Consider the following 12241-nt stretch of genomic DNA (forward strand, 5'->3'; position numbering starts at 1 on the left):
TTAGGATAGCTCTTTGGGTACTGAAAAGTCATATACAGAACTTTAATGTTCCTTTCTTGTCCACCATCTATGGAACTGTTACAGACACAGCATCTCTCGGGAATCATCAGAACTCTTTTCCTCCTCCCCATTGTCCTCCTGCAAGGTTCTCTTCACCGTAAGTCTTCAGATAGACGTCCATCCCCTGCCTTTCATCTACTAGTCTATGTTTGAAATAGAAGTGACACCAGATTGTTTAAGCTGGGCATGATGGTGCATGCTGGTAATTCCAGCTCTTGAGGAGGGATGGAGGTGTGAGTTCAAGGCAGGTTTGCTACAAATGTAGCTGGAGAACCTGTCTCAAAGCAACCACAAAACCCAAAAGAATGTAAAAGAGCAAACAAACACCAAACCAAAAGAAAGTGTTAACTGCTAAATAATCTTTCTTCAGATTTACAGAACTGACCTATCTAGTGACCTTCAAACGCATGAGAGCTTTTCTTAGTCTTCAGCTGTATGCACCAATTAACACACATGTATGTTTCTATGAGGTTTAGCCTGAAGAGATGTGACATTCATGTTTGGAAAATAGGACATAGCCCCAGGAGGTTAAATATGTGATATTCCAACTCCAGAATAAAATAAAAACAAAATGTGTGCCCTAGAAGACCCTGCTCAGCATGTAGCCACACTACCCATGGTGCTTTGCTGTCCCCAGCCACCAGCTGTTGGCTCTCCTGAGTTCCTCCAGATGTAGTTTTGAGGCTGCTAGTCCCTTTGTCATCTCAAGATGCTTGTTTTTGAACAAACATGAGTCCTTCTCACCAACTCTCTTCTGGACTTAAGGGAAGCAGCTTGGGCCGGGGTCTCATAGACATATGTAGTTTTGAGAGTCTTATCTTTAATAATAAGACCCCCAAATAGAGGGTCACAGTACCCCCAAGCAATGAATATCTATACTTACCTATATTTATCAGTTTACCTATCTATCTATCTATCTATCTATCTATCTATCTATCTATCATCTGCCTGCCTATCTATCTATCTATCTATCTATCTATCTATCTATCTATCTATCTATCTATCTATTTCTGTATGTAAAAAGCTCATGCTATATAGAGAGCAGGCTGAATAGCGTGGAGGAAGAGCCAGTAAACAGCATTCCTCCATGGCCTCTTCTTCAGTTCCTGTCTCTAGGTTCCTGTCTTTCGGTCTTGCTATGAGTTCCACTGTGATGAACTGTGAGCTGCCAGATGAAATAAACCTTGCCTTCCCAAGTTGCTTTTGGTCGTAGTGTCTATCACAACAACAGGAAACGAAACCAAGACAATAGTTTGCTTATCATTTATGTACATCTCCCTGAGTACTTTGAAATCATCTCTAGGTGATTTATAACACCCACTACAATGTAAATGCTCACGGGTGGGTGTTACGATACTGTATTGTTTAGGGACTCATGGCCTGTTCAGTATATGCAGTTACATTTTCCCCTTGGTTTTTTGATCTGAGCTTGGTTGAGTCAACAGACCTGGGACCCATGGATCTAGAGTACCAGTCGTGTTCGGAGCAAAGAAGAATTTAAAAAGAGGTCCTTCCGTGGTCCATACTCACCAGAGGCTCTGCCATAATGATGCGAATCTTTCGCTCTGCCTGAGTGGTGAAGTTGACAAATAAACTCTTGAGGACATACTCTCCTGGTTTGCTGTCTGGGTCCACATTGATGGGCAGCATGGTCGGTGGTCCTTTCTCCCTGTGTGTACCCGAAGCAGGTGGAACCGGAGGCTTGATGTAGCCGTTGCCGACGGGAGAAGCTGGAAAACAGGGTGGATTTTAATGGATGAAAAGAAAGCTATCAATATGCAGGCGGTGTATGTTCGTAAACCATAAATGTTAAGACTATGAATCACAAAAAGGCCATGCTTCAAATCACAGCCTGGCCTTAGTCTTTAGAAATGGTGCTGGAATTTAAGTGCTCTGATTATGTAATGTTTTTATTACAACCAAATCCATCATCCTGTTCACCACATGGATACAGCTGATAAATTCTACAACATTTAAGACGTTTGGGGCTTCTTTTTGAATGTTCTAGGCAGGTGGATTAAGGAGAATTGAAAGCGTGCTTTCTTCTGTCGGTTTTAATGGTGGGCTCCCTGTCCTCTGGGCTTCACAGTCCAAGAAACTCTTGACCATTGCTTCTACAAATCTCTACGAACCAATTTTCAAAAACTCAGCTGGCTGCTGCTCTCCAAAGAGATGCACTTCTACCAAGAAAAGGGCTGCGAAGCTCAATCCTGCAATCCCAGCACTTGGGAGGCTGAGGTGGGAGGATTTCTGTGAGTTCCAGGCCAGCCTGGGCAATATAGGTGAGTTCAAGGACAGCTTGATATAAAAACATTTGTCTCATAAAAGGGGAAGGAGGTCCTGCCTGCCTTTCTATGACCCTTTCTGCGTACATCTGTAGAGCAATGCCTCTCTCAAGCCTCATCTGAGAAACTTTTATTTGCCGTAGATGGTGATTAACACAGAGACCCACAACCCACAGAGAATAAGGAACCACAGAAAGCTTAGCCCCACGCCCCTCCCCACCCCCAAGGCTCAGGGATCATCGAAGAAGAGAAAGCAGGAGTTTAAGAGCCAGAGACAGTGGGAGATGACAAGGAAACTGTCTTCAGGATGTGGCTGGGCAGTTGCACAGACGATTCATGGTTGTAACAGCATGAACAAGACGTGCGCAGGCCCAGCCAGACCAAAGCCCCGCACGCACCGAGAGGGGAGCTGCCGGGAAAGTAGAGGTCTGTTCTCATTAAGAGTGCAACCACTGGTCAATGAACCACGCTCCAGTGAAGACCATCCATCCAAGAATATTTTGAGCCGCACAAACTGGTCTCGAAGAGTTTTGGCTTGTTTTGGGGGGATACAGCGTTGGGTGGACAGGGGAAGGGGGGCATCTGGGAAGAGTTAGAGGAGTGAATACGATCCAAACACTTGGTAAGACCCTTGGAGTCCTCAAAGAACTGATCTAAAAAGGGGGAGAGCGCCTCTGTCGACGACGATGACATCCAAGGTGTGGATTGAGTTTTTCGTTCTCACCACCACCGCACCAAATTGCAGAGCCTGTGTTGAGTTTTACAGAATGTGCAGAGTCCTGGTTACACTTCTCCCAAGCCGGGGCGGCCATCGGGGTTCCTGTGGGGGGTGGGTGGCCAGTAGTCTCCACTCAGAGCATAACGGAAAAGTGTTTTATCACATAGTTACTGAAAATTATTTTGTTTATAAATGCAAATGATCTCCCCTCTCTCTTTGAGACAGGGTTTCTCTTTATAGCCCTGGCTGTCCTGCAACTCGCTCTGTAGACCAGGCTGGCCTCGAACTCACAGAGATCCGCCTGCCTCTGCCTCGTGAGTGCTGGGATTAAAGGCGTGCACCGCCACCTGGGGAACAAGGCTTCCAAATTCTTCCCCTTCCCCTATATACTTGTTTTCCTTTGCTTTCCTTTTTTGAAAGAGTCTCACTCTACAGTCCAGACTGACTTCAAACTCAAGCCAATCCTCCTGCCTCAGCCTCTCAAATGCTGGGATTACAGCTATCTGTAATCACAACTATCTAGGAGATCCATGAGTTTCTAAGCTGTCAACTATCCCATGAAAAACATAAGATCGAGAGAGTTAAGATAAGGATACCAGGAATGAAGAGGACAGGACAGAGGAAAATATGGCCTTTAAAGGCTGCATACAGTTCTGGGTGATCGGGTACAGGCATTAAGGAAAGGAGACATGAGAAAGGAGAAATCCCAGCTCACTGAGAATGCTTATTCTACAGGCGAACGTTCCAAGGCAGCTGACGGAGGTCAGCATGAATCACGCCTGCCTGGTCTCCGATGCTCTTGGCATGTGGACACCTTGTGGAAGTAGGGCACCGCCCCAACTGCCGCTCAGAGGGACATCCTATCTGCGCTATCTGCCTACTGTATCAAGGTCACCAAGCTTCAGAACCAGAGACCTGAATGTCAACCCAAACCCTTCATTTGGAAACAAGGCTTTATTCTCTCTGATAGCAGTAACCGAGTTGATGCAAAACACAAATCACAAGATCCTGGGACTAAACCCATAATGATAGCAAGGAGGAGATCAGGACAGTGACCCTGGCACACCTCTGGCCAAGTCACAGACAGCTGAAACCCGGGCACCAGAGTACCTCATTCAGTCCCTCCATTTCCAAGCCCAAATCCCTGTCCGCAGCTGTTTTTACAAGAAGTGTCCACCTGTACTTCCAATCAGGTGTCTTTGTAAGCACAGCGCCCACCCACGTGACCAAGCCCACCACCCCGGAGTCAAGGCAGAGAGGTTACGAAGGGAAAGCCCCTCTTGTTCTGTGTGAGTTTACACAGCTCAGCCTTGGGAGATGGAGCCATGGTAAAGGTCAGAGGTGAGGAACCTTGAACTCAATCCACTCTCAGAAAGCCCTCTTTATATCACCGTCATCAATTTCCAAGTGACAGGTACTGCCATTTTTCTAGAAGAAGCTCAACAGGGCAGCTGCTCCCCAGGGGGCGCCTGAGTTTGGGAAAATCAGGAAATGTGCATACCTTGGTCATGAACATCAACGCCACCTCCTCCTTAGTCTAAGCCTGGTGTACATGAGTGTAATTCCAACACTCTGAAGTGGAAGCCGGAAGAACAGAAGTTTGAGGCTAGCCTGGGCTACAGAATACCCCATTTCAAACAACAACAAACAAACCAAAACACACATAATAATAACATAAAGACCACCCTTATCTAATATTACCATAGATAAAATCATTAGACCCTCCCATTTGCTTGAATCTATGTATTACTAATTTCATTTGTCCAAAAAGAAAGAAGAAAAGTGAAAAAAAAATCTGTTGGTGAGTTTTTAAGTTCACTACAACCTTCTCTTCCACCTCTTTCTCTCTCTCTGGCTTTTTGAGACACCATCTCTAGCCAGGGCAGCCACAAGTCCTTTACATAGCTGAGGATGACCTTGAACTCCTCATCTGCCCACATTACCAACATTTGCAGGACCATCGCAAATACCCCTTACCACCCAGTAGGTCAGCGACTGTTTTATAATGATGCTGGGACAAAGGTAAAGGCAGCCTTGGTGTCCCCCGTGAGACCCCCAGAAGCTGAGAGCGCAGGAAAACAGCCGTGACCTCGGCACTTTTCCGTAAGTAAAGTCCACTTTTCATTGGAGAAAACCGCTTCTCACCCCCTGCTCACGCCCTTTCTGCCACCAAGTACGCGATGGGCACCTGGGCTCCAGGCCCTGCTCTCGATCCTGAGACACGCTGGAGAGGAGGCCCAACTGCTCTTCCTTGCTGTTCCTCCTATTTTGTGGCAAAGCAGTTTCATGCACACACACAGAGACACGCGGACCCAGACGGACGGACGGACAGACACAGACACACAGTGTCAGATGACATTTTCAAAACAGAACAGGAAACTGAAGTGAAGCCCTGGCCACCAGGGGCAGCCTGAGATGGCCGGCACTCAGCTGACAGACAGGGACGGGAGCCATGTGTGTTTGTATGTGTGTCTGAGAGAGACCAGACACACCTGACCACCAGGATCTGCTCTTCCAGTCCATCCCTTTGGCCCGCCCCATATCTGTGTGGAGATGGGAACTGTGGCAGTCTGTGAAGGACAGGAATCACATGCCCAACAATCACACGCTTCTCCTTCCTCCATTTATGAAGCACAGGCCTCTGAAAAGATGACCATTCGCCCTGGTTGTCCCTCCAGGATGGGCAGAGCACACAGTCACCTTTTCAGAGAATGGGGTGCTCTTTATAAATGCTCCCCTTTCAGAAGCAGTGCTGAGGATCTAAAATGCCTGCCCTTCCGCGGTGTCCCCAACCTGATAGGTAGCAACCAACCCTCTGAAGCAGGTACACTTCTTAGAAGTGGCGGGCTAATTAACCCAACTACTTTCTAGAGACCAGTGGCCTTCTTTTTCAATTAAGGAGTCGATGTGTAAGAAGTCTGTCCGTGCTTGGAGGAAAGTCAGCCTTCTGTGGGTCTCAGGACTCTGTTCACCTTCATGTGTCAAGGATAAACCCTGTTGTGTCAAGTCTGGGCATCGTTCTTTAGGACGACGACACTTGTCAATCCCAGGTCTCTGTTCTTGAGACTCACTTGTTTACCGGCATTACAGGGTATTACATACCACATCAGCAAGATGCTGCAGCTGCCGTGAGAACTTGCCGCGCCGTGGAAGGGCGCTAATAAATTGCCCACTAACGTATTTAGGAAGGTGCTTAGGAAATGGGAAGTTGAAAGGTTTTTGCAGCTTCTCAATGTGGCCAGAAACTCTGGGAGTCAGAGAAAGCAAACTGGTGAGAAGAAAAACACAACCCTGGACACGCAACAGCAAAAAGTTGTGCCTAGAGTAATTCTGAGCCCTGAGGTGGTGGCGCTCGCCTTCAATCCCAGCACTCAGGAGGCAGATACAGGTGGATCTCTGTGAGTTCGAGGCCAGCCTGGTCTACAGAGCGAGTTCCAGGACAGACGGACAGAGCTACAGAGCTACACCCTGTCTTGAAAAACAAAAAACAAAACAAAACAACAACAACAACAAAATCTGAAGATAATACTAAGAAACACACAGCATTGGGAACAAGAAAATCAATTCATTTGCACAGCAGTGAAAGGTTGCTTCACAAATATTAGAACATTGCGGGTGGGGGGCGGAGCGATGGCGTAGACTTAGCACCGGCTGTCCCTGCAGAGGACCCAGGTTTGATTCCCAACACTTACAGAATTAATACATTCCTCCACTCTCTGAGTTTTCCAGCCACTTTCAAACTGTGTTCCTTCATGCTTTGGGGTCTACAGGAGACTCCTCGGGTAACAGGAATAGTTCCTCCTCCTCCTCCTCCTCCTCCTCCTCCTCCTCCTCCTCCTCCTCCTCCTCCTCCTCCTCCTCCTCCTCTTCCTCCTCCTCTTTCTCCTCCTCCTCCTCTTTCTCCTCCTCCTCCTCTTTCTCCTCCTCCTCCTCTTCCTCCTCCTCTTTCTCCTCCTCCTCCTCTTTCTCCTCCTCCTCCTCTTTCTCCTCCTCCTCCTCTTTCTCCTCCTCCTCCTCTTTCTCCTCCTCCTCCTCTCTTCTCCTTCTGTTTTTTTGAGACAGGGTTTCTCTGTAGCCCTGGCTGTCTTAGATCTTGCTCTGTAGACCAGGCTGGCCTTGAACTCAGAGATCCTCATACCTCTGTCTCCCTAACCTTCCCACATCACTTAGCCTGTTATTTTCTTAGAGATTGAAAACACTTTTCATTTTAGTGTGGTATAATTGAATGTAAATTATATTACATTTAATATAACTTTTGCTTTCTTTTCAAAACAATTTAAAATTTATTTTTATTTATGGATATGTATGGATGTGTGTGTGTGTGTGTGTGTGTGTGTGTACAGGTACACCTGGAGGCTGGGAGAGGGTGTTGGACCCCCTAGAACTGACGTTATAGACAGTTATGAGCCGCCACGTGGGTGCTGGGAACGGAACCCAGGTCCTCTGCAAGAGCAGCCAGTGCTCTAACCGCTGAGCCGTCTCTCCAGCCCCCCAGTTTATGTAGTCACAGTCTCTGGCATTGCATCTGTGACTAACAGACATGAGTCTCACCTGGTCTTTGAATATTAACCGGTCTTAGCAGACAAGCCCTACAGTTCTAGACGGTCTGCTGCGCGTCAGCTGTGCCGACTGCCTGCAGAAGTTAAAACCCAAAGTAGGGCATGGTGGTGCACACTGACAGCTCCGGCACCTGGGAGACTGCGGCAAGAGGTCACAAGCTTACTACACACACACACACACACACACACACACACACACACACACACACACGCATGCACGCACGCACGCACGCACGCACGCACGCGCGTGCATGCGCCACAAAGGTGTTAAACTCTAGATTCCCATAATACCCATATACCTCCACCTGCTGACCATCAGATTTTCACAGATCCCCAACCTCCAAGGGGCAGTGTGGGGGGAAACCTCCAGACTGGCTCAGTCTGGTCCAGAATCCACGTTGACACTCCAGAGCACCTCGGGCTCCTCCTATTCACAACATATGTTTAACCCACAGACACCATAACAGAGCCAGTCACTCCCATGTTAGAGGACAAATAAGAGGTGGCCCTGGTAAAAACCCAACCCCCAGACCAGCTGGACCCTCAAAAACTTTAGTAACATCTGCTGCTTATGCTGGAGGTGGATAAAGCTAAGGTGGGTTCTGCTCTGGCATAAGCAAGTGTTGGGACTTGAGAAATAATAAAATTAAAATATGAGTGATTTGGAGGACGAGGTTTTTTTACTGACTTACATAGTCGGGCAATTTCTAGACAGCCTCATATGTCTGTAGGCCACGGAGACCCCTTGGCAGGTGGGTGTGACCTCTTGCCCCACAGTGCACTGAGGCCCTAGGGAGCATCCGAAATCCGACTAGTGACAAATCTCAGAAGTGTGACTGGTGATGGCACCCTCCCTAGATACACGATGACACACACGTCTCTGCTTCCTTCCACCCTGTCCTCACAAAACCATTTCTGTCGGTGGGGACTCCGAGAACGGAGGGAGGAAGCAGTCCAGGCGAGGAAAGTCTGCCTCCAGTCACGCCCCGTCCCGTTTCCCTGCCGTCTGGTATCTTATCTTAGAAAAATGCCCACCGCACCCCAGCGACTTCTTTTCTAACTGTCTGTCGTCCGCTAAGATGCAATTACACAGACTTCCCCCCGATTTTCAAAGTAGGCACACTGTCACCAGAGCCTGAAAGAATGTCTGCCAAGACCTGCCAGCGACGGAAGATGAGGTTACGGTGACATTTCAAGGTCCCTTCCAGCCCTAAGGAGATCAAATAGCCTGTAGGAGGCTGATAATCCTGATTTTCAACTTCCCCATTCTCTCCAAGACAACCGACAAAAGGCTCATTCATGTGCCTTTCCTCATTTGTTCTCCTTTCTCCCACCACAGGGTCCTCGTAGCCCAGGCTAGCCTCAGAGCCCAAGCAGGCCTTGAACTCCTGATTCTCCTGCCTCCACTTCAAGTGCCCTATAAGTATAAGGAACCCTATACAGGAGTGCGTGCCACGACACTTGGCTTTTACCTGCTATTCTTCAAGAGGCTGGGCAAGACTGTGCTGGAGAGGTGGCTCAGTGGTTAAGAGCACTGGCTGCTCTGGCAGAGGACCTGAGTTCGATTCCCAGCACTCACAACCGTCTGTAACTCCAGTTCCTGGGGATTCAAAGTCCCCATCTGGCCTCCATGACACTGCATACCTACGGTGCATGTACACACACATAAGCAAAGCACACCCGTGTGTGTGTGTGTGTGTGTGTGTGTGTGTGTGTGTGTGCATTAAAAGGGGTCACTTTTTAAAACTTCCATCATCAAAACTTGGTAACCAACCCCCTCTTTCTCTTGAACTAACATGAGCTAATGACGATCTATGCCCTATCCTCTTGACAGACGAAAGCTTTGCAAATACCCCAACCTTCCCAGGCACACCTCTGCCCCTGCTCTTTTCCCGTCCACCTTTTAATAGAGACTAGAAACTCCGCATGGTGCAGACAGCCACAGGAGGAAGCCTGGTATTCCTGGCTGTAACCTCAGGACTTATTTTAACATTTAAAACTTTACCAAAAACTGTACATCATGCGTGGGTGTCTGTGTTCCACACTCCCTGTGCCGGTGCAGTCTCTGGCCTACCAGGAGGCAGATGGTACGGAATAGCGAGTGTCTGGCCCAGGTCGGAGGGGATGGGCAAGGTTCTAACGCGTGCGGGTGGGGATGGCTCCTTCGGCAGAGGGAATGGCAATAAGGCACGTGCGGGATCTGCTGAGCATTTGCCTTCGCCACATCTCCATGTCCTCTTCCCACCATGTGTCCCTATACACGCCTGGGCTTTGTCCGCACCCGGTGGCTGGAGTGTCCTTAAGAACAGGGATGCCTTGTCTCTGTCATAAGCACTTAGCAATGTGCCTGGCACCATCAGCTGAAAAAACTGTGGTCCTTTTGTTTGTTGGCTTGACTTCATCCAATCTCCCAACGTAGAATCTGCGGGGATGAGATCATCAGGGCGTAGGGACCCATTTAAACCCTTAGGTTGGATAACATGGAGGCTTTCCACTTTCCCTGTGAGAAGAATTAGGTCTTGAGTGGCCAGCCAGTGAACGTGGGCTTATTTAGAGGGCAAATGGGAGCCGGCAGACTCCAGGGCAAATGTTGATCTGATGTTGTTGCGTAGGATGGGGGAGAAAAAGGACAGTTTGGAGGGACAGCACACGTGAAAAAAGGATGCAGCAGTGAGGGAAATCAGGTGAGCAGGAAGCAGGTAGGTACCTGCTGGAGTCTGGGTTTTAGACACACGGACTGAAACTCTGCCTTGCCGCCTTTGCTTCCGAAAGAGAACCCACAAGCTGCTTTCCTGACACCATGGCACAGCGACTAAGGTGCTTCAGAAGGGTGCTTAGATGACTGTACTTTCTTAAAACTCGCTACCTGGGCAGGAGACTGGTCAGAAGTCTTGTGCCCAAACACTGGAAACGGTTGGCTGTGTAGACTGGGAAGGAGGGTGTGGTCTTCAGTGTCAGAACAGGAATGACGTCATTACTGCAGAGCGCAGAACTACGGAGTGCGCCCCGCCTCTGCCTCTGCCCTTGTCCAGACTGGAAAGCACCGCAGAGAACAGCCACACGCGAAGAGTAACAGGATGTAAGCCTGAGTCTGATGTCATCGTAAGGAAAGCAAAGGGATGCTGCAGAATTAGGATGATCCCATGCGTGTGCCGGTCCCTCGGAGTCAGCAAACGGTGAAACACAGGACACTCACAGTTACGTGACAACCAAATGGATGGGTTTTTGTCTAAATCCTGATTCAACCAAACTAGCTGCTGAAAAACACACTCTGATGATAAGAAAACACTGAACATGGAATGAGTTAGGTGACAGCAAAGCATTGTGGGTAACCCTCTTGGATATAAGCATAGCATTATGGGTAGCTAAGAAAACATTTCTGTTTTCTAGAATGGATACTCATTACAGGACTTCAGAGAAATGATGCTTATATTTGATTCAAAATACTTTAATAAAGAAAATGTAGGCCCTAAATAAACCCACATGACTAAATCTTGATAATTGTTGGATTAGAGAAAAACAATATATATGCAATTATTTCTCTTTTTATATTTGTTTAAACATTTCATAATTAGATGGTTTACGAGAAAAACAAAACAAAATGAGACAGAGCAAGCAGAGGGGAAAACACAGGAGGAGGACTTCACGTATATACACGTGACCCCAGCGTTTAACAGGCGAGGCAGGAGGATTATAAGCTTGGTATGAGCCTGAACTACAGTCAGGTCCTAGAAAGCCTGGGCTACACAGTGAGTTCCACAGCCCCCTGGGCGACACAGTGAGTTCCACAGCCCCTAGGCTACACAGTGAGTTCCATAGTCCCCTGAGCGACAGAGCAATAACCTGTCTCAAAAAAAAACAAAACCAAAATCGATAAAGAAAGTCAAAACAAAATAAGTGTGGTGGTGTACACCTTTAGTCCCAGCTAAAGGGAGTACAGAGGCAGGGGGTCTCTGAGTTCAAGGCCAGCCTGGTCTACAAAGTGAGTTCTGGGACAGCCAAGGCTACACAGAGAAACCCTGTCTTGAAAACCCAAAACATAAACAAATAAGATACGACTTATTATTTTTTTTTAAAAGTCCTATATCTTATAATAGCAATAACCGAGGGACTCCATGTTAGAAACGTAGTCTGAACAAACTGCTAAAGAACAAAACTGGAGTCTAGAATCCTGATTGGCTCACATGGGCTCACTAAGGGTTCAGCTCCTCTGCCATCCTGTAGGACCCAAGCTGCGATGAACAGAGTGGTCTTGGAGCACACACACACACACACACACACACACACACACACACACACACACAGACATGGCACACACAAACCAGGGCAGGATGTCGTTCAGGGCATGCCGTACTCATGTTCTAATATGGCTTCCTTACAGAAATATTTTCATCTCCGAAAACTAGCAATGTGATTAACAAATTCATTAAATTAAATGACACATTGTCATTAAGGCCCTAGTATACACAAGGCACTCTGCGAAGTTCTACAGAGATAACGAAGGTAGATTTTAAAAGACAGGTTCAAAGATGTAAAAATGTATGCATGCGAGCACCTGATGCTTGCCCTAAGACCACACAGTCAGGTTGGACCACCAATGTAAGAGCCCATGAATTTAG

The 12241-nt window shown here is 47.7% G+C and overlaps 1 protein-coding gene across 6 annotated transcripts in view; it reads right to left on the minus strand.

Moving 5' to 3' along the window:
- Positions 1–12241, minus strand: part of Fry (FRY microtubule binding protein) — a 394509-nt gene that overhangs the window by 200194 nt on the left and 182074 nt on the right. For all 6 annotated transcript variants that reach the window (XM_076560830.1, XM_076560829.1, XM_076560825.1 and 3 more), the window contains one exon: positions 1591–1790. In XM_076560830.1, the coding sequence (XP_076416945.1) occupies positions 1591–1710 (120 nt within the window). In that variant the 5' untranslated portion in view covers positions 1711–1790. The remainder of the gene's footprint in view (positions 1–1590; positions 1791–12241) is intronic.

This window comes from Peromyscus maniculatus, chromosome 23 (assembly GCF_049852395.1).
Source record: "Peromyscus maniculatus bairdii isolate BWxNUB_F1_BW_parent chromosome 23, HU_Pman_BW_mat_3.1, whole genome shotgun sequence".
In the NCBI taxonomy this organism is placed as follows: Eukaryota; Metazoa; Chordata; class Mammalia; order Rodentia; family Cricetidae; genus Peromyscus; species Peromyscus maniculatus.